This window comes from Rosa chinensis, chromosome 1 (assembly GCF_002994745.2).
Source record: "Rosa chinensis cultivar Old Blush chromosome 1, RchiOBHm-V2, whole genome shotgun sequence".
In the NCBI taxonomy this organism is placed as follows: domain Eukaryota; kingdom Viridiplantae; phylum Streptophyta; class Magnoliopsida; order Rosales; family Rosaceae; genus Rosa; species Rosa chinensis.
The window spans coordinates 63,438,631-63,465,075 of NC_037088.1; the positions used below are offsets into that span (position 1 = coordinate 63,438,631).

General features: G+C 37.0%; 2 protein-coding genes and 1 long non-coding RNA gene across 3 annotated transcripts; 1 reads left to right on the top strand and 2 right to left on the bottom strand.

The window, feature by feature from the left end:
- Nucleotides 1-5,181: 5,181 nt before the first annotated feature.
- LOC121051780 (WAT1-related protein At5g47470-like) lies at nt 5,182-6,693 on the top strand. The gene is made up of 4 exons (XM_040515046.1): nt 5,182-5,230; nt 5,729-5,834; nt 5,980-6,131; nt 6,486-6,693. The coding sequence occupies exons 2-4, from the start codon at nt 5,784-5,786 to the stop codon at nt 6,523-6,525; spliced, it is 243 nt and encodes an 80-aa protein (XP_040370980.1). The 5' UTR covers nt 5,182-5,230; nt 5,729-5,783; the 3' UTR covers nt 6,526-6,693.
- Nucleotides 6,694-10,543: 3,850 nt separating this feature from the next.
- Nucleotides 10,544-12,054, bottom strand: LOC112196858. The gene is made up of 4 exons (XR_005805759.1): nt 11,339-12,054; nt 11,021-11,094; nt 10,880-10,911; nt 10,544-10,573 (listed from the first exon to the last, which is right to left on the bottom strand). It is a non-coding gene; the product is annotated as an uncharacterized LOC112196858 (long non-coding RNA).
- An 11,764-nt stretch (nt 12,055-23,818) lies between these two features.
- LOC112198085 (gibberellin 20 oxidase 1) lies at nt 23,819-25,674 on the bottom strand. The gene is made up of 3 exons (XM_024339129.2): nt 24,994-25,674; nt 24,553-24,874; nt 23,819-24,463 (listed from the first exon to the last, which is right to left on the bottom strand). Exons 1-3 carry the CDS (start codon nt 25,524-25,526, stop codon nt 24,197-24,199), a joined length of 1,122 nt encoding a protein of 373 aa, XP_024194897.1. The 5' UTR covers nt 25,527-25,674; the 3' UTR covers nt 23,819-24,196.
- Nucleotides 25,675-26,445: the final 771 nt, after the last annotated feature.

Genomic DNA, 26,445 nt, shown 5'->3' on the forward strand with positions numbered 1-26,445 from the left:
CCGGATGCTAAGAGGGTAGTTGGACAATTAGCTTTGCATCATTCATATTCAATTGCTTTAATGCTTGCAAGGGAGGCAAAAGGTGAAACCCGATGCCCTAACTCCCATCTATTTGACAACAACTTGTTTAGTTTAGCTTAGTTTATTTTACTTGCTTTCATTGTTTCAATTTGAATAGAAACCAATCTTAAAATCAAATATCTACACACCATCTTGCACATACTCACCATAAACTTTGGTTCACTTGTGAGCCTTTGTTTGTGATTGTACATTTGCATATTCTTCTAGTTTTTCCTTAGGTTTTCCCTAGCTAGGAAATGATTTACCAATCCTCGTGGGTTCGACATCCTTACTTAATCCCCTATTCTATAACTTGTACCTCTTGCACTTGAGGGTGGCTTCAATGCTAACATTGGAGTTTGTAATATCAGTAACATTAATACCAAGAACGGTGTAGCAAGTCACATCCATTGATAGTTAAGTTTTTTGTCATCTACAAAATTTCATTGTTGGTTGCTATCTCTACACTAATTGTTTAGCATCCATTGAGATATTCTTGGTTGGTCTATTCTATTGGTCTGCAAGATTCTTTGATAAAATTTGTTCGTTTCTTGAAGAAGCATTATAGAAAAGCTACAAAAGAACCATTATTGTTTAATGAAGATTCTTGATATGGAAGATTGCTGCTTGTTCATAGTTGATTGGCAAGGGTTTCATGGATTTGCAATAGACTTATCTAGGATGTGTCTGAGAACTGTAAGAGAGGACTTTTGAGCTTTCGACTAAGGCTTTACTATTGTTTTTGTATTTCTACATTCAAGAAACTACATTTTGCTTCAGTGCTACCCTGAATCATGTATAAGAATACTGAGCTTCAAAATTGTCTTCTCTCCAACTTCACCAATCTAATCAGAGTAAGCTTAGATGACTCTAACTATGTATCTTAGAGATTTATGTTAGAATGTTGGTGGAGGGTGACCTAATGGGATATATTAATGGGTCTGTCCTATGTCTGCCACAATACAAAGTTGTACATGAGGCTGGTTTTACCCCAGAGCCAGAACTTACGCAAGAGTACGTATAAGGATTGAAGGAAGCATGACTCGCTATAATGAGTTTACTAGCTGGTGGTACTTTGTCATCTGATGATCTTTCAGTCATCATTAATGGTAGTAAAACCTTAAAAGAAGTATGGTTTTCACTTGAAGAGAGATATGCTAAACTTTCAAAGTTAAAAGCTTTTGAGCTTAAGACCTCTATGCAGAATATTCAGAAAGGTAGTGATAGCATCGACAAGTATCTGCAACGCATTAAAATTGTAAGGGATCATCTTTCAGTAGCTGGAGTTTCTATTCCTATGAAGAAATAGTTATTTTGATTTTGAATGGATTGACGTCTGAGTTTGCTACCATGAAAACTATAATAAGGATCAAAACACTAAAATCCCCTGTTTCAATGGATGAATTAAGATCTCTCTTGTTAATTGCTGAAGATAAGATTAATCAATCTTTGAAATCCATTTCTTTGTCTTTGGAGGCTGCTATGGCTGCATTTGATGATAATTCCAGAGGTACTTTACCTTCTCATTCTTTGAATAATAGTTTACCTAATTCTGAAATGGTTTGCTCATCTACTACACCTGCTGCTATCATTTCAAACACTAATGCTCTTACAAGCAATTCTTCAAAACATATTACTCAATTTGGTTGTGTGCCTCAATCAACTATTATATCTACCACACCTGGTGTTGCTTCTCCTATTGGATGCACTATGCAATACGTGCCTAATTCTGAGTATATGATGAGTGCTGCTCCTGCTGCATTAAATGGCTACATCAATAACCCTTCTCCTTCACCATACATGTTCAATGGACCCCCAAATGACAACTTATGTGCTCCCAGTGATCTAAACCGTTTTCTAGTTAGTGACAAGTCTCTTGGATCCAAGACGAGCAGTGGTGATTCTGGGTCAATTTGTGTAGGTTCTGCTCTACATCACATCATCCAAGAGGAAGGTTTTTGTAATATAGATGGTTATATTGATGATACTAATGGTACCTTCATATCTGATGCTTGTTAAATCTGCTATAGTTTTGGCCATTTTGCTAACACATGTTCTCAGAGATTTTCTCCAAGACAAGTTGTTGCTTCCGGATCATCAATGTAATGTCAAATTTGCTTTAAGAGAGGTCACAACGCAGCCGAATGTCTGTGTAGGCATTACAATGATATTCAACAACAAAGTTATGCAGCACCTAAGCCTTTGCATGCTTTCATCTCCACTCAAACATTGTCAGTTGCTTCTGTATCTCCGCTACCAGTTCCAATGTACCCTCCTTTGCAACTAGCTCTTGGTAAGAAAATTGAAGCCTTGTTGACATCAGGCCCTTGGTTGCTCCCTTCAACTCCGAACAGATCTTTGATAAATTGTAGGAAAGCTTGTCAAACTATGGAGTTATGTTCATCACTCCCTCTTATTCCTCCTGGTTGAAACTAATATCATGGGTTACTGTATTGCTGCTAGTGCAGCAATCTGATGGTAGCTTCTCTCCCATCAGCTTGAGGGGGGATGTTAAGGGTAAAAGTGTAATTACATACATGATATCGCTCTACTACTCAAGTACTTGCTATATATAGCTGCAGGTCTTCATTCTCGAGCATGTAACAGAGCCTAAAGTTTTCAATACAAGTTCTTTCTCTCAATTTTCTTGCTTTTCTTCTTCAAGCTTTCAAAATCTGCTGGCCATAACCTGTTGAGAGTTAGGACTCGAACACTAGACATGAGAGCTCCATGATAGGCTACTCCACTAACCTTATCACACTAGGTAATTTTTTTTTTCTTTCTATTTCTTCTACATATTTATAATTGGGTGATTTTAGTTGGACCTCCAAATTTGATATTTGGACCTCCAACTTTTTTCAATTATTAATAGACTTTGTCAAGTCATATAAAAAGACAAATAAGGACAAAGTGAGGAAATTGAAAAAAAAAAAAAACTCTTACCTCCCCAAATATAACGTTCAATTAAATTATTTTTTTCTTTTTCCGGAATTTCCTTATATTGTCATATAGTTTTATAATTTACCTAAAATAATTAAGTAAAAATAATAATTTCTATACAGGGCCTATCATTTAATACAAAATTAAATTCAAAACAATCTGATTTGAAATTTTTTTAAACTAAATTAATTGAATATTATGATATAGTTATTCCTCAATCTTCTAACCCAAAACCCTTGAAATCCTTCTTTTAGCAAATTCAAAGAGATTCTAGCAATATATCAAGATCAAGAACCAACCCTCTGATTAATTTTGGTAGAGGCACTCATAAGAGAGCAATATCATGTGATTTTGATTCATTTTTCTTCTTGTGGTTGAAGATAGAGATAAAAAATAGAGTAACAGATTATTGTATCTCATATTCAATGGTGTTTTGGTAAAAATAAGGAGATCTACTTAGTTTTTCAAGTATTCTAAAAAGTAAATTAGAGTTATACTAAGTATACACTACTAAAAATTTCCCCAATAGGGACTAACTAGTAGGCACTAAAAATTATCAGTGGGAAATGGAAATAGTAAGCCACTGATGTGAATTATTGGTGGGATAAATTTTTTTCGGTAAGTGAGAAAAAGCACATATTTGTGATTAATTTATAATTCAAACCACTGATATCGGTGTCAAACACGGTAGTGGAGCTGACGTGTGTCAATTATTGGTTTTGACAATCATTTGTAGCCGTTGGATTAGTGATGAAGAGTTGATCGAACGATGAGGGAAAATTTCCTTCAATATAACCCCTTCACCCCTTCAGAGTCCAAACCTAATTTAGATCTGGAGGTTTCTCCCTTCATCTCTCTCTCTCCGTCTCCATACCTAAACAAGATCTACTTTTTTCTCCCCATCTTCTAATTTTTGATCTCTATCCTCGTAGTGTTTTCAATCTTCTGGGTGACTATTGCAGTAAGGATAAGATCGTCTCCCATCACTTGTCATTAGATTACAATCTCAGCACTACAAAGAACTCGAAGCCGCCATTGACGTGCTTCCAAGCTCTGCGTCTCTGGTCCAAACGGCGTTATCGTCAAGCCAAGGAAGGATTCTCGAGAAGAATGACCCTCCGTTTGAAGCCTTCAGCTTTGTTTCTTTTCTATCTGGATCTGACCCATACTATCTTAATCTCCAGGCCTCGAACAATTGTTAGTTGAGGTTAGAAAAAAAAAAAAAAAAAAACCCAAGCTTGTACCCTTCGGTCTCTCTCCTTCAAACCCTATAATTCCGTTCCCAGAAGCCAAGTTCTCTCCCAGTCTAGTACCTATCGAATCTATGCCCTTATCTTCTCCAGGCCTCCACCAAGGTAGTTCCTATTTATTCCAACTTTTCCTTGTTCTCATTGTTGTTGTTTCTTAGTTTGATCTATTTTGATTTGGGTTTTTCGGTGCAAAATGGACCCAGATGGCTTTGGAATCCTATACATTTGAATCGTACAAAATCGACTGCAGGGAAGTGTTTTACAACACTATTCTATCGTATCCCTTGGTTAATCTGTGCCCTATTATCTCTGGTACCGTTCTTACTCTATTACACTTATTAGAACCTAGAAGTAAGTATAAAGTTGCAAAATTTTTTGTTTTTTTTTTTTTGTTGACCCATCTCCCTCTTTTCTGTGCACGTCATATCCTTTTGTTTTTGGTTTTGAATTAAAATGGTGTTTCAAGTTTAGGTTAGGAAATTTCTCTCCTCTAGGGCCTTTTGGTTGCTTGTAAAGAATGGAATATATGAGTGGAACTGCTTGATTGATTGGATTAGATTTGTGAGTATGCATACCCATTATCGAAGAAAATGGTTCCTCATTATGTTTGAATTTGGGTTTATTTTTGACACTGAAAATGTAAGCAAATAATGGCCTAATAGTTCCAATACTTAAGCCCATACTGTGTATTTCTACTGTTGTTGATTCATTTCTTAGCCTCAAATTCTTCTTGCTACAGGGGTCCAAGATTGTTTGAAGCCGCTGAAGCCTTCTACTTGGTATGAGTCTTGCTTATATTACCCTGCAAATAAAATGCTAGTAATACAAGATTTCTAAATTATTGTGCTTTTGTGTGAGGACCTTGTTGATATAGTTAAATCAGTTAATTATAGTTTGCAGGGGTTGATGTTAAATATGATGAGATAATTGAAGCAACTTCAATTGACTCCAGCAAAGTCCTACGGTCCTGCATTTCTCAAGTCTCTTGGTTCACTTTCTACATGTATTTTGATTTCTATACATATTTCACTTAAGGACTCTATGATTTGGATGGCATTTTACTGATTCTTTGTATTGTTTATATATTGAAATTTTACTATGATTTGCTCAAGTATTCCTGTTTTTTACTTGTTTTCAGTAGGATCATGAGTGAAAGTTATTCTCATTGGTTCTGTTTTGGTTGACACCAAAAACCGCCAATAGAGTAATGGACTAGATTATGTAGGGCACTTTCTGTAAGACTTGGTATTAGAGATGACATTTTCTGTTCGATCTGACCAGAAAGAAATTGCTATTTTTGTGATTCGGACAAAGTATACTAAATCATCAAGATTAAACAGTTGGGAAAAATGTATATTTCTGTGCCATAATTTAAGGACTCTTGCCTTTTTGCTCACTCTCTTCCTGAAAGCTTGATTCTAAATAACTATACATGCTTGTTCTTTTTCTGACCATTTCATATTTGCATTATAATGCAGTTGCAGCTGCTACTGACAGGAGACGACTTCTATGGTATAAGATTTATGTACTGCCATGAGCCTCCTACTTGAGATACTTGAACAACATATTTACTTCCATCATTTGGTATGCATCTATACTGCATCTGGTTTATTGTTGTCTGGTTGATAAACATACTGCATCTGGTTTATGTTTGTCTTTTTTGATACCATAATGAATATTTTGAGCATTAATGTAAATCACTTTTCTGCTGTAACTTTCTAATTCACAGGGAGGTACATTGAGCGGAGCTTGTTTTAGTTTCAATGGGTGGGCAATGGTGAAGAGAGGGCCAGTTTTGGTGTCGCTATTTAGTCCCATTGGAACTGTCTGCTCAGTTGTTCTCTTAGTTATCACCTTAGGAGAATTTATCAGTGTTGGAAGGTACTTCAACTATCTTCTAATTCTTACTGATTATAATTACAGCTCAGTGTAAATGTGCGAATTAAGTATTAGATGTGCATTGCTATCCATTTTCATTGTCATGTCCGCCAGTTTTTTATACCTTTTTTTTTCTCTATATATATTTATTGGAATATGCTAATTAGCTTGTATTAATGTTTAGTGTTTCTTAATTAGGAATTGTTTTGAATGTTCAGTTTTATATATAACAAGAATGATTCAGAGAAATTGGTTAACTTATGATGGTCACCAAAAGTTTTGATAGTTAATGCATGGTAAGTTCCATTTCTCTTGTTTATTTTTCTCTAATTGTTTATCTGTCTTTTAAATATACAGGCACTCCTGGTATCACAGATTATGTAATGGCAGAGCTTGAGAAGTTGGGTCAGAAATATTGTGTGGCTTTGAGGTATTTTCCTATGTTTTCTACAAATTGTTTTCATGACCAAAAGGGTTTGAAATTGAGAGTGTATATGCAGATGTGCACTGCTATCCCTTTTCATTGTCATGACTGTCTGTTTTTTATACCTATTGTTCTGTAGTTATGTTTATTTGAATGCTAAATTTCTATAATAGCTTATATATTATATCCTTGTATAATACATGTTCAGCACCAAAGAGACCTCTAGCTTCACTCTAATGTTTTTTATATGTTAAGTTGGTTTGTGTAATTGTTAGAATAAGAACTAACTAACCTGATACAGGCTGTCTGTATCAAAAGAAGCGTTGCAGCTATGGGATGAAGTCTTGATGTTTATATATTGATGGGTGCATCTGTAAATTTATAGTTAAGTACATTTATCGTATTATATACCATTTAAAATACAATATAAAGTATAGTACAAGAATGTAAAGGTGCCAAATGGCACCTTATCTTTTTAATACAACCTCATAAATTTGCCACTGATATTAGTGGCATTCCAAAACCACTAATATCATTGTGAAATTAGATGTTGACTTTACCTTGGACTCCGTTATTCCACTGTTGTTTTATCAGTGCATATTGCCTCAATGGCACCTGCTATAGAGGGGACTGATTCCTCAATAGTGGCTAATTCCATTACCAACTGTTATCAGTGTGCTTTGCCCCAATAGGGACTAATTGAAGTCAGTGTGGAATGGAGAAATTTCTAGTAGTGATAGGAGGTCCAAATAGTAAATTTGGAGGTCCAACTAGAACCACCATTTATAATTTGCTTTCATAGTCTGAGTTTTTTAATAGATTCACTTATTGACGGGCCTGGACTTGGCCCCTCCATTTCCCCCATTATTGTAGGCTTGTCCAGTGCGCATGGGAAGCCCACAGATTTTGTGGAAAACAACAGCATTGATCAAACTCATATTTTGTTTCTTAAATGAGCGTAGTTATTGGAGAAGAACACTGATGAGTAGTAACACAAGTAAACCAACCGAAGAGCTACTTGAGTACTAAACAATGACTAGCAAGACTACGCATTTCTGGTGCCAAAGGTAGAAGTTACAGATGAACCCAATACAAAAGAAAATCTAACTAATGGTAGTGATCAACCACATTCCATATTATCATTTTTGGAATCAAAACTACATTCCATATTTGAAATAACGATAAAAATAGTCAGGCATGGGGAATAAGAATCAAGCTCTAGAGATTTGGGGGCAATATTCACTATTCACTCATCATAAACGTCCCAACAGGTTTAGTTCTTTCCCATAACCCCATGAGGCCATGACTCCATATCCACGATGCATTCATTCTCGAGAACTAATTTAAAGGTATGCACTATATCAATTCTCTAGTTGACCAATTCTCTTGTCCTTGGTCTCTCCAAGTTCGCTGGTTGAATTGATTATCTCAAATCTCTCATATGAACTTTAGAGCTTCTCATATTTTTCCGAAAGGAAATAAAATAGCTGATGTTTTGGCAAATAATGGTATGTCTTATTCTAATTTGTTGTGATTGGATGATCCTCCACCTTTTATAGTATTGTATTGTAATAGTGACATTAGAGATCTGCCTCAATTTCATTTTAGTTAGTCTGTTGTTTGTTTTTTTTTTTCTAGGATGTTTTGGTTTTGGTCCCCCTCCTTCATTCTTCTTCTTTGATTAATAAAATAATGCAATAGGGAGGCTTTTTGCTCTCCTATCCACAATCTTTAAGCCCAAAAAAAAATGTAATACTAAATTTTTAACATTTTATTTGTCGAATGTTATACAAACTGAAAAATATCTAGACCGGTGATTTTGCTTGCTTGGTTACCCTACGTAATTATTCTGAGATCTATTTGTTTCAATGAATCTAGTGTCCCACGATCAAATTTGACGGGACTTGGTCAAGGGAGCCTAATGAGTAATGAGACAACAACCCTAGGGATCCCAAACCCCAACAATTGGCTTTTATTTTTTTTTCTTTCTCGATTTGCAGCAATAGTGAATCTCCGCAGTCTCAAAAACCTGAAGTCCGGGCCTAAATTTAGTGTTAATTAGGAAAATTATATTAATTGGTCATGTGTGATATGTTATAGTGAGTAACAGTAGTTAAATATTTTCTGATTTAATTGATTTTTGAAGAAACAAATCTTAAATAGAGACGATTCAAATTATAGATTTGCATTATCGGGAGAGAAAGGGTACTGTAAGACTCAGAAACGGAATACAACTAGGTTATGTATATATGACGGGGAAACAGAACGTCTTCCATGCTCGGAGCTTCCCATGCTCGTCTTGTCTGGGGCCACACACGTGAGCTGCACGTGTCAATTAATTAAGGGGAAATGTATATGGGAAAGGAATAGACGGTGTCCGGTTCCATCAAGAGGTAGAAAGAAGGGGGTGGGTAAAATTTCAAAGTTCATTGGTCAATTCAATCCTAGCAAAATGCAAAAGCAGCACCAGACCCAATCTGAACAAGATTAGAATTACTGAGCAAGGAATTTCCAAAGCAATAACCAGTTTCCCAATCCCCCAAAAGCACAATCAAAGTTTACTCCAGTGAAATAGATCGGCAAGTTTCGGGATTCCTCGACTGCGACGAGTTTGGGTCGTCGACTGACTCGAGGTCTTTTTCAGTCTAACGGACCTGCCATGCCCTGGGCGAGTTACGCCGACCGAGTCTGGTCCAATCTGAAGCTTAATTAGTGGACGGTCTATGTCAAAGGGATTGAGATCTAGTCTGACTCGAGTTTCGTCGCAATTGCATGCTTCCAATTTATCTCATTGCAATCGAATCCTTGATCGGAAGCTGCAAAAATGGCAATTCGCATTCACGGCAACATTTTAACTTGAGATTTAAGGTTTGTGAATTCTGCAGCAGCCAGGATTTTGGTCTAATTGAGTTTTGTTATTTCCATAAGGAGCAATGATTAGATGAGAAAACTGATCTTGTGTGAACTTGTACTGCGAACTCGGTAGAACTGCGTATGAACTTGGCAGCAAGTTAGTAGCAATTCTCAGAATTTTTTTTTCTTCGGAAGAGAAAAAAAAAACGCATGGGCCTGGGCATTTGCTTTGGACTTGGCTTATTTTTTATTTTATTTTTTTTGTTATTTTAGTTATTATTATCTTTTTTTTTTAAGGGTCATCTTAGTTATTAGTGTATGTATTTTTAATTTTAATGAATTGTTTTTTGATAATTTATTTAATTAATAGTATTTGTGATCTCAAAGTTATCCGTTATTATTCTAAATAGACTACACCAGTGACATTATAATTATGATACATAAACAAAAACACGGATTTCTCAATCTTCCTCTCACGAGATAAACATTGCTTGTACATTAGACCATTGTTATGTTTATCTATAGCACCATCCAATTGTCGATATTTAACTCAGAATATACATCACATGAGTGTGCACCACAACATGGCAAACCCAGAATTAAGACAGAATTATGGCAACTATCATATGTGAACCCCAAGAGCAATTTTTTACAATCAGAGTAGAACAACAATAATACAGCTTAAACATAACAGAAATTTGGAGTTTGGGGTTTTGTTTAGAGTCCACAAATTTGGAAACGTGACCGCACTAGGCCAACAAATGAATCAAACTACAGTTTTTAACTGTAGTCTGATTACCATGTTTGCTGTTGTGATAGGCTATGCCTTTCATTTCACCGTCCATGCTTCAAAGTTAATGTCATTTGACTCTACACTTTCTGGAAAAAAATACTAGGGTTTTGATAGTTTCATATAAATTCAGAAAGTAGAAATTAAGTCTTGAGCTGCATTTAAGTGCTCCTACAACATTTGATTGAAGCTTAAGCATTTCTGATCTTTCCCCTCCAGTCTTCTGAATGTTTCATTGCACTTCCTACAAAGCATGAAAATAGGACAAGTTTTTGCATTAGCAACATGCAGCATGCAGCATGTATTTATCCACAGAAGAGACTGAAAAAAGGAGGATTTGATGGCTTACAAGGTCCGCAAGTTGACCAGATAACCAAGCTGAGAAGGAAGAATGCCAGAAAATTGATCGAGCATTAGTTAATAAATACAGCAAGTCTCTTTGAAAAATAGAAGATGAACTTCATGCTAATCAATCTAACAACCCAAAATATGAGGAAAAAGACCCAGATCAAGTACATAAAACTGATTTAAGATTCAGCAGGAAGTAATTTCCAAAAGAAAAGCAAAGCTAAATGATTAAACTGTAATGAGTACAGGGTTTCATTATCTGGTGCTGCATATCACAAAAGTTCAAAACTTGAAGAGCCCAGATCGAGCAAACTTGAAAGAGGAATAGGGTCTAACCTCAAATGTGCTGCTCTTCAGCAGCTCATCAACTGTAAAGTTAAAAAGCCAAAAAAGACGAACAAAAAACAGAGATCAAATTTCAGATCAAACAAAAGGATGATCCATTTACATATTTGAACTGGGTTGTTCAAACTCTACCTTCCTCCATTGTCAATTGAAACTGCTTGATCGCTACTGGTTAAGGAATACCCATCTTCTTTTCTGTCAGTTCCCTTGGAAGATATTTAAACATAAAGAAAGACTACAAAATTTAGTTCAACTACCGTAAACCCGAAACAAATTGCAGAAGCATTTCAATTCCGTATTAATAAAATTCAAAGACATCCCAAATTCAATCAATCTAATGGTTTTATACATCAATTCCATATATTCATCTCCACCGCAAAATTACAGATATAATTAATCTCAATATCCCAACAGAAACACAATCACAAGTCAAAGGCTTGGAATTCTTACCTTGTACCATTTCTGCCGAGACAATAGTCTCAATGACCTGCTGCTGCATGCAGTCCTCCTTAGTTCCTCATCAATCGAAGCTCCCCTTTACATTTCAATTTCTCTGTTTCTTCCAAGTACGAAATTCAAGAACAACAATCAAAAGAACTGAACATTAATAACTCCATTAGAGTGAAATTGAAACTCAGCCTATTAACGAATGAGAGGCTTGGGAGAATGGGTTACCAGAACGAAGAGGATAATCCGGCGGCGTCCGCGGAGGCTCTGGTTGAAATCAGAAGTCGGGCCCTTTGTTTTGATAAAAGGAGAGGCACTGACTCCATTCTTGGAGGTATTGGAGCTCGATTCAATTTGGAGGAGGAAGACCGGAGAAACCCAAGGTCTAGGATTCCGGCGATGGAACGTGCGGGGTACGGCCGGCGGCGAAGCTTCTGGATTTTGATGTCCGGCTTCCTCTGCGCACGCTGATGGCGGGGTGTGTTGAGGAAATGGCCGAAACTTGATGCGAGCTAGGGAGCAGCGCCGTCGCGACTTTGATGGTCGCGTGATGAGGCTGGCGGCGGTGGATGGCAGTGACCTTCTTGGGTTTTGATCGGAATTGGGTCCAGAATCGATTGGCGGTGGCGGTGTTGTGATTTGGTGGCCGGAAATTGTGGTCTCCGATGATGGCAGAGAGAAGTGGAAAGGAGGGAGGAGAGAATTAGGTGTGCGGCCGAGGAAGAGAGAGAGATTGTGTTGAGTTTCTAGGGTTAGTTTCTATAAATACTACTGGACATGAAGGTAAAATTCGTCATGTGGAGGGAAAGAATGAAATTTGAAAAACGCCGCCGTTTTTTTTTATTTATTTTTATAAAAAAAAATTAATATCAACTTTTTTTTAATTCATTAATTACTGTTAAATAATTCACAATTTGTGTCCACAATCGAATAGAAATTGGACAATTTATTTATGTCATACCAATTTACTACTAATGATATAAATCAACAAAACTAAAAATAAAAACATGGTACATCTCAAACCTTTTCAGCAATTTAAGTATAACTTGTTTATTAGGGTTATTCAAAAATCAAAACCCTACATGAGCAAAATGGGGGAGGAAATAGAATTTTTAAAAATGCACAGTTGGATATTGTCTGCATACGAATATATAGTAGTGGTAGAAATTTTAGCGATTTCCGCCTTCGGTTAGGTCTCGATCTACCCAGTCAACTCGATACCCTAAATATAACATAAAACAAATATCCTCGTAACCGGTCTTTGAAAATTCAAATTTTTCGATCTTTCAGCTCCCACCCTCTCATGGGTAGGGGGTCTACTTACAGATGTAAAAATTCCAGGATTTGTGTCCTCGCATGGTGCCGCTCCCCTTAGGGAAGTTTGCTTGTACAAAGAGTTGACCACTCCGTTGGGTGTCTTATTTACGGCGGATCGGCTTTATTTTTTGACACAATACCTAACACTGTTATATAAACATATGGCAATTATCTGATTGTCGATTTCTATTTCAAAATTTTTGGATCGCACATAATCCATATATGCCTAGTAATGTAGTATAACTTGTTTATTAGGGTTGTCACCCTCTACGAGCAAAATGGGGGATGAAATGGAATTTTTAAAATTTTATCGTTGGATGGTGTCCGCATATGAATTTATGGTAGTGGTAGAAATTTCAGCAATTTCCGCCTTGAGTTGGGTCTCGATCTACCCAGTCAACTCGATACCCTAAATAGAACATAAAACAAATATGCTCATAACCGGTCCTTGGCAATTCAATTTTTTCGATCTTTCAGCTCCCACCCTCTCGTGGGTAGAGGGTCTACTTACGGATATAAAAATTCCGGGACGTTTGTCCTCACATGGTGCCGCTCCCCATACCACATCTCTCGATTCCGGTCACCCAGGTCGACGAACCGTGGCGGCTGAACCCTCTCAGCGGTGTGGTGCGATCCGTGACCTCATATCAAATTCAACCGTTAGATATGATCATGGCATAAAGAAATGGTTATGGTCAAAATTTCAATTTTTTTCGTCGTAGGTTGGGTCTCGATCTATGTGGTCAACCTTAGACCCTAAATACACATAAAACTAAAATGCTCATTGCCGCTCACTCGTAACTTATTTTTTCGATCTGTTAGCTCTTACACTCTCGTGGGTATGAGCTATATAACTCATGTTAAAATTTGAAAAATTTATCTCTTCGTGATTAAGCTCCCCTTAGGGAAGTAGAAGCATATAAAGAGTTGACCGCTTTATTTAATGTCGAAATAACGACAGATCGGGTTAATTTTTTTAAACAGTACCTAATAATACACTATAAATAGATGAATAATGTCAAACTGATCGATTTTCAATTTCGATTATTTAGATCGTAAAATATACTTACATGGCCACTAATGTAGTTTAACTCGTATATTAGTTACTTGTAGAAGTATACCTTCTAAGACAAACAAGATGGAGGAAATATAATTTATAAATTTCGACCGTTAGATATTATCATAACATAAAGAAATGATAATGGTCAAAATTTCAATTTTTTTCGTCGTAGTTTGGGTCTCGTTCTACGTGGTCAACCTTAAACCCTAAATACACAAAAACTAAAATGCTCATTACCGCTCACTCGCAACTTATTTTTTTTATCTGTCAGCTCTTGCACTCTCGTGGGTATGAGCTATATAACCTAATGTTAAAATTTTGGAAAATTTATCTCTTTGTGATTAAGCTCCCCTTAGAGAAGTAGAAGCATATAAAAGGTATTGACTGCTTGATTTAATGTCGAAATGACGACAAATCGGGTTAATTTTTTTACACAGTACCTAATAATACACTATAAATCGATGGATAATGTCAAACTGATTGATTTTCAATTTCGATTATTTAGATCGCAAAAAATACTTACATGGCCACTAATGTAGTTTAACTAGTATATTAGTTACTTGTACAAGTATACCTTCTAAGACAAACAAGATGGAGGAAATATAATTTATAAAATTCGACCGTTAGATATTATCATAACATAAAGAAATGATAATGGTCAAAATTTCAATTTTTTTCGTCGTAGTTTGGGTCTCGATCTACGTGGTCAACTTAAACCCTAAATACACATAAAACTAAAATGCTCATTACCGCTCACTCGCAACTTATTTTTTCGATCAATCAGCTCTTACACTCTCGTGGGTATGAGCTATATAACCTAATGTTAAAATTCTGAAAAATTTATCTCTTCGTGATTAAGCTCCCCTTAGAGAAGTTGAAGCATGTAAAGGGTTGACCGCTTGATTTAATGTCCAAATGACGACAAATCGGGTTAATTTTTTTACACGGTACCTAATAATACACTATAAATAGATGGATAATATCAAACTGATCGATTTCAAATTTTGATTATTTAGATCGCAGTAAATACTTATATACCCGCTAATGTAGTTTAACTTATTTAGTAGTTACATGTAGAAGTATACCTTTCATGACAAACAAGGTGGATGAAATATAATTTATCAAATTCGACCGTTAGATATGATCATCACATGAAGAAATGGCTATGGTCAAAATTTCAATTTTTTTCGTCTTAGGTTGGGTCTCGATCTATGTGGTCAACCTTAGACCCTAAACACACATAAAACTAAAATGCTCATTGCCGCTCACTCGTAACTTATTTTTTCGATCTGTTAGCTCTTACACTCTCGTGGGTATGAGCTATATAACTCATGTTAAAATTTGAAAAATTTATCTCTTCGTTATTAAGCTCCCCTTAGGGAAGTATAAACATATAAAGGGTTGACCGCTTTATTTAATGTTGAAATGACGACAGATCGAGTTAATTTTTTTACACAGTAACTAATAATACACTATAAATAGATGGATAATGTCAAACTGATCGATTTTAAATTTTGATTATTTAGATCACACAAAATGCTTACATGCCTACTAATGTAATTTAACTTATTAGTTACATGTAGAAGTATACTTTCCATGTCAAACAAGGTGGACGAAATAGAATTTATATAATTCAGCTGTTAGATATTATCATGACATAAAGAATTGGTTATGATCAAAATTTCAATTTTTTTCGTCGTAGTTTGGATCCCGGTTTACGTGGTCAACCACAAACCCTAAAGACACCTAAAAGTAAAATGCTCATAACTACTTATACACTTTTTCTTCTTCTTTTCGAGCTGTCAAATCTCACACTCTCGTGGATCTAAGCTATATCAACCAATGTAAAAAATTTTAAAATTTTATCTTCTCGTGGTTTCGCTCCCCTTAGATAAGTATAAGTGTATAAAGGGTTGACCGTTTTATTCGATGTTGAATGACAATGGAACGAGTTAATTGTTTATAGGATACCTATTAATAAGTTATACGGTAATGTAACGACAAAATCCTTATTAATAGGTTATACGTTAATGTCAAATTTATTAATTTTCAATTTTGATTTTTTTGTTATACGTTATACGTCATAAATTTTTTGTAGAATATCTATTAATAGGCACTCTACAAAAAATTGATTAATGGATCCCACAAAATCCTTATATGTCTACTTATGTGGTCTAACTTATTTATTAGTTGTATCAGATACTATACTGTGAGCCCCGAAAAATATTTAAGAAGTGGAAATGCAATTACTCCAGATTGAGTTTACAATCATGGTAATTATAAAAGGTACTCAGGAATATTTTCATAAATTTTAACAAGGTGAAATCCTCGATTTAGAAGTTTGATAATAAAATACACGACATGATGAGTTCGTGAAAATTTTCGAGAAATTTTTCGGATACCCAAGCTATTTATAGTGATTTTTCGAAGTGAAAAATCATTTAAGAAAACTAGAAAATATTGTGGTGCAATCTGAGACATAAAAATTGCTCATCGCTTGATCTTAACCGTTGAAATTCATTTTAGGAAGGGGTATTAAAGAGATGGGATCGTACGATCCGGTACAACCCAGAACCTTCAAGCGTCTCAATCGAACTCGATCTCACGACCTGGCAACGTTGAAACCCGACCTCATCTCTCGAGTTCGGCCACCTCAGGTCTATGGACCAGTGGCGACTGAACCCTCTCGGCGGTGTGGTGCTAGCCATGACCTCAAATCATCCAATAGGCGACGATATGACGTCGACAAGCCGCTGCAACTCCGGCTAGTTTTCTAGCAATTTCCGGCAACTATGGCGGCGGTTCAGCTTGCATGGTATACGAAAGTTGGTCTACTCTTTGTCCTCTACATGTTTATGTAAGTAGTTCTTCGATTCGATTAAGTTTTGGAAAAATTGTATTTTGGGTGCCTCGGATTTTTTACCGTGATTTCGGTTCCCGGCAGAAATTCTGGACTTCTGACTCCTCTCCGGTAGGTATCCTGGTCCCTGAACTCGGAAGGAATGATAGGTCAAACCCAGATCGTTGGCCAAGCTGAGTTGATGATTTGTGCTGTGAGTTGCATATTGATATTTGGTTGAATTCATAAACACAGAATTCGTTATATTTGGAAAAGACACAGAATTCGTTATGTTTGGAAAAGGAGAGCAAAGGGAGAAGACCCACGAAGCCAATTACAAAGGTTCGGAGGAATTAGATGAGTCCTGAGACCTTGGAAGTGGGAGGTGATTGAGGCAAAGAATCAGACCGTTTTTCCACATAGTTTCTGGGTAATTGCCTTTAAATGACCATTTCACCCCTCCGATGAGAGGATGGCGCCACAGTAAAGAATTTTGTACTCACTCCAACTACCTTGTCGTTTGTGAAATCTTTAATGACCATTTTGCCCCTCCGTTACCTTCCGTTTGTGGCGCACCCTACGTAGGGCGCATTCCAGAAATTCCCTAATAAAAATGAAATTTTAGATGGTGTGATCTGGAACTTTGATCTCAGCACCTCTTCATCTGAACCGTCCTTAAATTATTATTTCGGGCCAATAAATAGGCCAACCTTCAGAACCTTTACTTTTGCCCACCTTCTAAATTAATGCCACATGTCCTTTAAACTTAACCATAGTTAACTATATAAAACTTATCAAAAAATAATAATAATTATGATAATGATGAAAGAGAATGAAGGAAAGGAGAAAACCAGTTCCCCTTTCCTGACCGAAGCCAGCAAACCAAATCCATCAAAATTTATTCTAAAAAAAAAAAAAAAAACCATCAAAATCTCATCTTTTTTGTTCTTATTCATCTTCATAAATACCCAGCAAAAACTAAATGGGTCATGTTCCACTCTTCCTTTACATGTTACTTTTGACGGATGCATGGTTTTGGACTATAAATTCAGTTTAATTGAAATTCGATTAATGGCAAGTGCAGTTGCAGACTTGCAGTGTGGATTTACATGGTTTTAATGACAAGATGGGTTATCAGATCGAGGACGACGACAATGATGATCATATTTGGATTTGAGAGTTGAATTCAAGGTGGAAGAGAAATCTGGGTTGTCTGCCTATTTGTTTGAATGTCAATCAAATTGGAGAAACATCTCTCAAGATTGGATTGCAGCTTTGGAAAAGCTTCTTTGGACTTGAAATGAGTTTCTGTCAATTTCTTCTTGGGTCTTTTGGGTTTGCATGAAGATGGAAAAATAATAAAAGTTGCAGTTGTTGGCTTGTTGCTGGGTTTCAGTACCAAAGGAAAAGGAAGAAGGAATTTGTATCCATGGAGAGCAGGTTACCCGGTGAACATTTTCAACCATTAGATTTCAGATATGATATCCAGCCGTCCATATTATGCTGACGTGCCCAAGCATGGCAAGCTCGGAGCACGGAAGAATTTTCGGGAAAATTATATTAATTGGTCATGTGTGATATGTTATAGTGAGTAACAGTAGTTAAATATTTTCTGATTTAATTGATTTTTGAAGAAACAAATCTTAAATAGAGACGATTCAAATTATAGATTTGCATTATCGGGAGAGAAAGGGTACTGTAAGACTCAGAAACGGAATACAACTAGGTTATGTATATATGACGGGGAAACAGTTTGACAAGTTGTTAGTTGTTATCGATCGAGATCTAGGGGAAATAGGGCAGAGGGTCGCCTCATTAGAGCTGTAGATGACTTTGAGATGAGAAACGTAGTATAGCTGAGGCTTTAAAACTTTGGCTGGGAAAAAGGGAGGCAAGGCCGCCGCTTGCCCACGCCGCCAGTGGCCACACTTGCAACAAACAAGCTTACGTGGTGGTGGACCTAGATATACCATCCACGCCCTACATACTTACATGACCACCTCCAGCTGCTCATATATGGTCGACTATGAAAACAAAGACGCCAAGAAGCCTTTAATTGAATCAAAACGATCTCCCTGTCTGATTTTATAGACACCTGATTGAACATGCATGGTGACAAAACCCAAACGATGACAAATTAGTGTTCATCGACATGGTTATAAAACCCACAATATGGGGTTAGTATAGTATTAGGCAAAACTGCTATATTGGGGTTTGAGCTCTCTAATACTATATGTATTACTCGATCCATATGTCATTGTGACATGAAAGCTAGGATTGTACTGCTTGTAAAGTACAAAAAGTTGTTAAAAGAACCAAAATCACATATAGGAGTCGACTCCTCCACCAACCATACGTTCCGAGTACCTTTCAAACCCTAATATATCTATTATGGTTTGAAAGCTTGGTTTTCATATACGACACTATCTCTCTACATGCATTGACGTGTAGATATGGACTTGAGTCGTGTTATGCGCTCTAAACCGATCATTCATGTGACAAAAAGCAAACAAAGTGAAGATTAAAGAATTGGAAACAAAACAAGGTCACGCAACAAAATCACCAATCTCATTCTGAGTTTAGGGTTAACGTGGCAAAGTCTAATCCTAAATTTTACATTAGAAAAGTATCAATCTATACACCAAGCAATTAAAATACTAAAATCTGAATCCACAATATTACAATAACATAAATACTAAACTCAATCCTCAATTCCATGTAATTCATATACACAGCATCTGTTTAGAGTGTTTTTTTTTTTTTGAGGAGACATCTGTTTAGAGTTCTAAATTAGTTTTCTGAAGCAATCTGTTGAATATATGTGTATCTTTATTTTGACCTTTGTACGTTTTCTTCTCTTCTAGAATTATCGCTTATTAACTTATAGGAAATCAAAGAGAAATACAGAAGAAAACAATGTCACACGTGTAATCATGTAACATGCATGCATGTGTGTCGTAGTAAATGACTCTTTGCTAGCTGAGTGAGTCGAAGAAGATAAGAAATCTGAGGGGTGATTGTAATGCATGAGGGCTTCCCCGTCGTCTTCCCCCTTCCCATCGATATCGAGCACTACAAACTCAACTGCATGCTCATTTTCATTACAGATATTGATCCACGACATTGTGTACATATTGCTGAAGCAAAAGACAAGAAAATTGGAAGAAATAAGATTCTGTGCAATTGATTAAAAGCGTTTTCTGTGTAGGACATCCTGGCACGTAATTTTTCAACAGTATCCTCATCTCAAAAATATCACTTAAATTATTATTCCACAGAAACGACGTAGTATCCCAACTCGATCTGATCATATATGATATTTGATCTTTGTCGCCAAGTGGAAGTGGTTCAAAGATGTCTAGCTCTCCATCGATATTAAGCAATTCAATATTATCGTGATCTTTATCAATCAAGAAGATGATCCGGTTCCAACTGTTATTTTTACCATAGCTAAGAACGTATTCTTCTTTGTCCTACATGCACAATGAAAATGAGGGAAGAGGTATTATACATTATAAAACATAATAGTAGTCCTAGAGCTAGAACTAGCTTATTTTTTCTGTTGGACAATAGCTCGAGAGGGACTAGAGCTTTTTTTATTTACTTTTAATCTTTTGTTTACGGGAGTCGATTATATTATATTTACTAGTAACCTGTTATAATCTCTTCTCTGATTGACCTCTTGATTAGTGCATTTCATAATGAATAAAAACAAGAAGATTTTTTCTTTTGAAACAGAGAAAGGGAAGCAGAAAAGGCCGCACTTTTCACGTGTTACCTAAACCCTAATTCACTCCCCGGGTCCAAGTAATGGTTTGATCAGGAAGGGTACCTGGGGGTAGAAGGGTGAGGCATGTGTTGAGGTCTTTGAGGACCTCAAGATGCAGGCTAGGGTTGCATGTAAAGGAAGATGTCTAGGTTTGCGACGTCTCGTTTTTTTGTCGATTTGGGGAGTTGTTTCTTGAAGACAGCAGAGAGTGAGAAAACTAAGAAAATTTTATGTATACGGTATTCCAGTATATATAAAACGGCCTAATGGCCATGGCTGGAAGTTAGAAGGGGGAAACCGAGCGGGGGAAATAGTACTGTTATATATGGTGGTGGGGTGGTGCGTAAGAGAAGAAGACAGAGGAAGGTACAGATAGATAGTGCGAAGAGCAGGTGGGTATCCATGAGAGAAATCCGAAACTTTGTCGTTTAAGGGGAGGAGAGAATAGTTTTCGAACAGTTGTGGTTGCAAACACAGAAACAAAAAATGCATAATTATACCTAGAAAGAAAGAAAGAGAAAGAAAATGGATATCGGAAAATGAAATGTTAATATGGAAGAGATCGAAGGGGTGCGTGTGGTGTGGTGGTGCCAGAACAAACTACAGATGGTTTCCACGTGATGCGGGCCTTTTGAAGCCGAGTACGGGGAATGGGACTGTCATTGTCCTTACCTGTGGCGGCTGTAAGGTTATTTATGTGAAATATCCAGCTCTTCTTAATTTGTTCTTGTTGTAATATATGAGGTAGATAAGTTGCCTTACTTCTCGGATCATTTGGTGCCAGATAAAACTTGGTAAAAGAAAAAAAAAAACAAACCACAAGTATGTATGGGTAGGTTGAGCAGTTATATATGAACCCTATGGTACGTGGAATGTTGTTTTGATGTTGTTGTTAATGAATTTGGATGAAATACGTTTTAAATCTTTCATAACTTCTTCATTATGTAGTGTTGTGACATCATAGTTTGAACCGTTATTTTCAAAATCGTCATTTTAAAATCATTTCTAGAGAACCACTCATACAAAAATTATTTAGTAATTAATTTGTATAAAACAAATGAACGATTATTCATGTTTATTTTTTATTTACAAGACAAAACTAGATGATGAAAATGTATGCATATGCAAGAGAGTTTGGATGGCCATGTTTAGAGACAAGAATATTATATAACATTTCTCATTTTTTTCCTCACGTATATAGCTTAATGTTAACCCAATTTCCACTCTCCCTCATTACTATGGCTGATCCAAGGACTTCGCTCATTCCTCTTTTTATTTTTAAGATTTTTCAATAAATAATTAGAAGATGAACTTGAACATCAATTTTTTACCCATAAATGCATGACAACTTATCACATGCATAAGCACAACAATACACCTTCTTCATTCACTGTTCTTGGGTAAATTACCTCGTTTACCATGACAGGCTATAGCTATAATATATGTTCAACCTTAGTAATCATCTCCCTTAAAAAATAATTACGCGAGCAATGATCATCTTGCACTGTACTACAGGGTAAGGCGTACAACTCCTCCGTTGCCTTAGGCCCCCGCTCGGTTCTAACTTCCACACGTATAACTCCTTCTAACTTCTGTCTTCTAATCGTTGACTAAAAGCACTAAAATGAGCAAAAGTTATCCCACGTACTTACACTAGCAACAGAATTTTATTCCCCACTACCCAATTTAACTTAAAAAGATAATTTTACCCTCAGTCAAATTTATAAATTACACCATATGACATCGAGCTCTCTCTCTCTCTCTCTCAGCTGGTGATGGTCATGCAGCCCAGAAGCTTGAGCTCGTGCAGTCAGCGACGAGTTTGTGCAGCCTAGAAGACGACGACGAGTTCGTGCAGCTGACGCCATCGATCGTACAGCTGGCGAGCTTGGAGTTCCTTTATGTCACCTCCATGTAGCTAGGTCGGAGTTCGCGCCATCCATCGCCGGCGGCAAGTTTGTACTGAAGACGGAAGTTGTCGGTTGCTTAGCTTCGCCGATCACGAAATCAAAATCGCGGCAGGATTTGGTGCTCGAGCTCGACACAAGCTAGTGGCAAAGGAGAACATTGATCTGGTATGTCGGTAGCGGAGGAGAATGGAGGAGAACAACGTTTGGTGCCTAGAGCTTTTCTCTGGGTGCCCAAATCTTTTTTTTTTTTTTTGCAGTAAATTGGTTCAGAAGCCCAAAATGAAAAAAAAATGAAAAAAGAAGAAGAAGAAGAAGGTTCTATTGGGGGCAACAAACGTTTTGAATTGATGTAATCTCTTAGTTTTTTTTCTTTAATCAAAGTTTTATTTGTCTAATTTTAGGAAAATTAGTTTCCATTCCGGCGACCGAAAGTTCTATTGGGGGGGGGGGCAATAAACCTCTCCGATGACTTCCAGCGAGGTTTTTAGAAAAGTCCGGCAAGTGGCTACAGGTAACCGGATTCCGGCGGCCGGTGACCGAAATCGGGCTAAGTTGACCGAAATCGGGCTGCCTAAGACGGGAATCTGGAATCTGGCGAAGTTGACCGGATTCCGGCAGTCGGTGATGGAGCTCCGGCGAAGTCTTCTATGGTTTCTCTCTCTCTCTCTCTCTCTCTCTCTCTCTCTCTCTCTCTCTCTCTCTCTCTCTAAGTAATAAAGGGTAGGAAACACTTCCTTAGAGTGTTTTGAGTAAGAGAGAATTAAAAAAAACTTAATGGGGTAAGTGGAAAAAAAATCCCTAAAAATAGGGTAAATTGACAAAAACCCTTTCAAAATCGTTGGATTAATATTTATAATCCCATCAGAAGAATGTTGCAGCATTTGAGGACAAACACCACGACAATTGCATAGCTAGTATTCCTTTGCATTCTATATATATTCCACAATCCTCCAAATCTCCAGGTATAAAAAAATACCACAATAAATCCAAGAGAACATAAAATTAAAGTTTCTCTTCCAGACAAAAGAAGCTCTGTCAATCCCTCCATGGATTCTAGCATCCTATTACACTGAATCATCCATTGACGTGGGCCAGCTCCTTCATTGGAGTTTTCTGCTGCTTTTTACTTTTTAACCTAAACCCACATAGGTCTGAGAGCTTTCAATTTAAGGAAGTGTAATTGGTTACTGAGATCGCTAATGATGGGTTTAGCAGTAATATTGATTTCATATGCAGACAGGAGATCATCAGATTGTTCTTCACCGCTTAAGAAAGTGAATCGTAAAGTGAAGAAAGGAAAGTTAATTCACTAGTATCATCAAGAATCGAATTTCATATCTTTCTTTAAGAATGATATTTAGAAGATAATAATTATATTGGTAACTTATTTGGTCATTTAAATTGTAATATCTGCTTCAGCTAAAATTGGAATGCTGAATTGCTGATGATATAGATTGATGGAGTGATGGTTGTACGATTTTCAATTTTTGCGGAATCATCATTAAAGAAGACCTTTGAAAGTTTACTGGAGAATACCTCATTGATTAATATCAAACTAATTAACTTATTACTATGCTATGCAATATACATGTGGTTGAAGAGGAGGAAAGGTAATAATTAACTCTAATTGCTATAGATAATCTTTCTACATAACCAAAGTACAATAAAAAAAAAAAAAAAGACTGAACCGAGCTCTTAATTTATTGGTTCCTTATGTCCCAATTTGTCTTGCTTTCTGTTCTTCTCCTAAGAACTAGCTACCTAATTACCAGAGCCGGAAACAGTACCCAAAAAAAAAATAGTGGCTTTTCCTCTAACTTTGCCTTTGTCTCAATTCTTTTGCATCGAAGTTTAAGCAAAATTCCCAGGCCTACCACCACCTCCATCCGATAATGTCATTTTCTTAGGTTTGGCAGAGGACCGAAAGACCCATGTGGAACCCAAGTTTCTGTTTTAGTAAAACGCTTCAGCTGCTCCTCTGTTCTTGAAGCCAGTTTGTGAAAGCTTGCAGGGTCATCATGTCAGCTCTGTAATGCTTCTGTGTGAACTCCAACAACATCGGCCATGTGAAATCCGGGTATATTCTCGGGTACGAACTATCCACCAACCCGCTCGGTGGCTTCACCACCTTATCATCTCTCGGACATAAGAAAAACGCTAGTGATTTCCTCGGAGTTTTGCTGTTCACTACTGCTCTGTGCAAGCAACTTTTGTACCTCCCGTTTGAAAGAGCCTGTATAAAATCCGAAACCAATTCATTAAGTTTCTTTCATCAATATCTAATCAATAATTTTAGTAATATCGAGGGGCGAGCTTAATTACCATGAAGGTGTCACCAATGTTAACAACAAAGGCGTTCAAATTCGGGCTGATCGAGCGCCATTCTTCGTCCACAAAGACTTGAAGCCCCCCCACTTGGTCTTGGTGAAGAATGGTTAAAGAGGTCGGATCACAATGAGGTCCGGTGCCTAAAGTCTGGTCTGGTTTCTGGCACGGTGGATAGTAATTCAACCTCATTATCGAATCATTGTCTCCGAAAAATTCCTTGAAATGTGTTCTGTCCACGCCGAGACTCATTCCCAAAAGCTCCATAATCCCTATGGAAAGTGTGCTCATGGCCTCACTATAGTCTTGGTACACCCTCCTGAACAACACAAGCAAAAATCAGATTAATTAGGCCGGAACAGAGTTTAATAGAAGAATTAGAAGATAATAACATAACATTGCTCTGTTTTACTTTTGCTCTGTTTCAGTTATACATACCCGAATTCTTCGAAGTCTTCTCCCATAGCATTGCAGAGGTAATTTTTAACAACATTGGACTCGCTTTGGTCCGCGGTGTAGCGAAACGACAGAGTTTCTTTCCAGGGGAGTTTTGACGAGAACCTTCCGGTGAAGCTACTGGCGTAGCCGCAGTGCTCGCCGGCTTTCCTCTGAGCCCTCTGTTTTTCAGAGAGGGGCAAACCAAAGAAGTCGTCCATGTATTGGTGTGCATCAGCTATGAGACTGTCTTTAACGCCGTGATTCACGACGAGAAAGAAGCCATGCTTTTCGCAGGCTTCTCCAACGAGCCTCGAAGCTTTCATTGCGGCCTCGGGGTCGCCGGAGAGGAAGTCGCCCAAGTCTATGAGTGGGACTTGTAATTCTGGTGCGTTAGGACATGGCTTTTCGTCGTCGGGCCAAATGAACTGCTTGGGTATGTCAGTTTGGTACCGGAGCAACGAAGCGTCGAAGACTAGTGGCTTTTGGTCATCTTCTTTGTGGTGATTTAGGGTTTTCATGCACTCAATTGCCATTGCATTAACAAATGTGTGAGAGAAACAGAGGAGGGACAACAGAGAGAGAACAGAGTATTCAAAGTAGTGGGAAGAAACTGTGATAGATATAAGTTTGAGAAGTGTGATGAGAGAAAAGCCAAGGCCGCTTATTGGGTGGATGAGTGAACAAAAATTGGAATCTTATAGCTCTCTCCTTCTCTCTCATTCAAATTATAGGTTGCAGAAGAGGACTCTTGGAGAGGTCAAATTTGCTGAAGTGGGTTTCTGAATTGGCAAAATTGTGAAATGTTATCATCTGGGGGATTGTTTGTCTTTATTGTTGGTGCCACGAAAGCTTTTCCCGATGGCGTTTTGGCATTTCCTTCTGGGGAAGAAAATGTTAATGGCTACCATTGAAATAACAGACCAGCAATATATTATTTCATAGTCTCCCTACTATTTTGTTCTAAATTTATCTAAACAAAATCATTGGGCGTGTAACTTTGTATGGGTTTATATAGTAAAATCGTGCACTCAATGTTATTAGACCAACAATTTTCCGGTGCCCGGAACGTGGAGCCCTCTAGCAAAAGAACACAGAAGCACCCAACCCTTTTTAAAGGTCTACATCCTTACGTTAATTAGGAAAAGCCTATTATCTAAAACATAATTAGTCCTCCCCTCACCCTTCCTTCAAAAGTTTCTTTTGATAAAGACAGTCTAAATTTTGTTGGTAGAAGACATCGGATTTTAAATAAAGTACTCAAAATATAGATATGAATATACAGCAAATTAGATACTTTTAGTTTTCGTGCAACTTTATATAAAATGAAGTTTTTCTCCACATTTTACATTGTTCATATAAAATTAGATACTTTTGATAATTTTTTGTTTCAAGTTTTTGGTGTGTTGGGGGGGGGGGGGTAAACTTTTCGAAAGAGAGGGGTCATTTCCTTTT

Excerpts from the sequence above, each read along its gene's own strand:
- LOC121051780 (XM_040515046.1), top strand. The coding sequence starts at position 5,784 with ATGAGCCTCCTACTTGAGATACTTGAACAACATATTTACTTCCATCAT. Across the intron at positions 5,835-5,979 it reads ATATTTACTTCCATCATTTG|GGAGGTACATTGAGCGGAGC; the intron begins GTATGCATCTAT and ends TCTAATTCACAG. Across the intron at positions 6,132-6,485 it reads GAATTTATCAGTGTTGGAAG|GCACTCCTGGTATCACAGAT; the intron begins GTACTTCAACTA and ends TTAAATATACAG.
- LOC112198085 (XM_024339129.2), bottom strand. The coding sequence starts at position 25,526 with ATGGCAATTGAGTGCATGAAAACCCTAAATCACCACAAAGAAGATGAC. Across the intron at positions 24,875-24,993 it reads GAAGACTTCGAAGAATTCGG|GAGGGTGTACCAAGACTATA; the intron begins GTATGTATAACT and ends TGTGTTGTTCAG. Across the intron at positions 24,464-24,552 it reads ACATTGGTGACACCTTCATG|GCTCTTTCAAACGGGAGGTA; the intron begins GTAATTAAGCTC and ends GATTTTATACAG.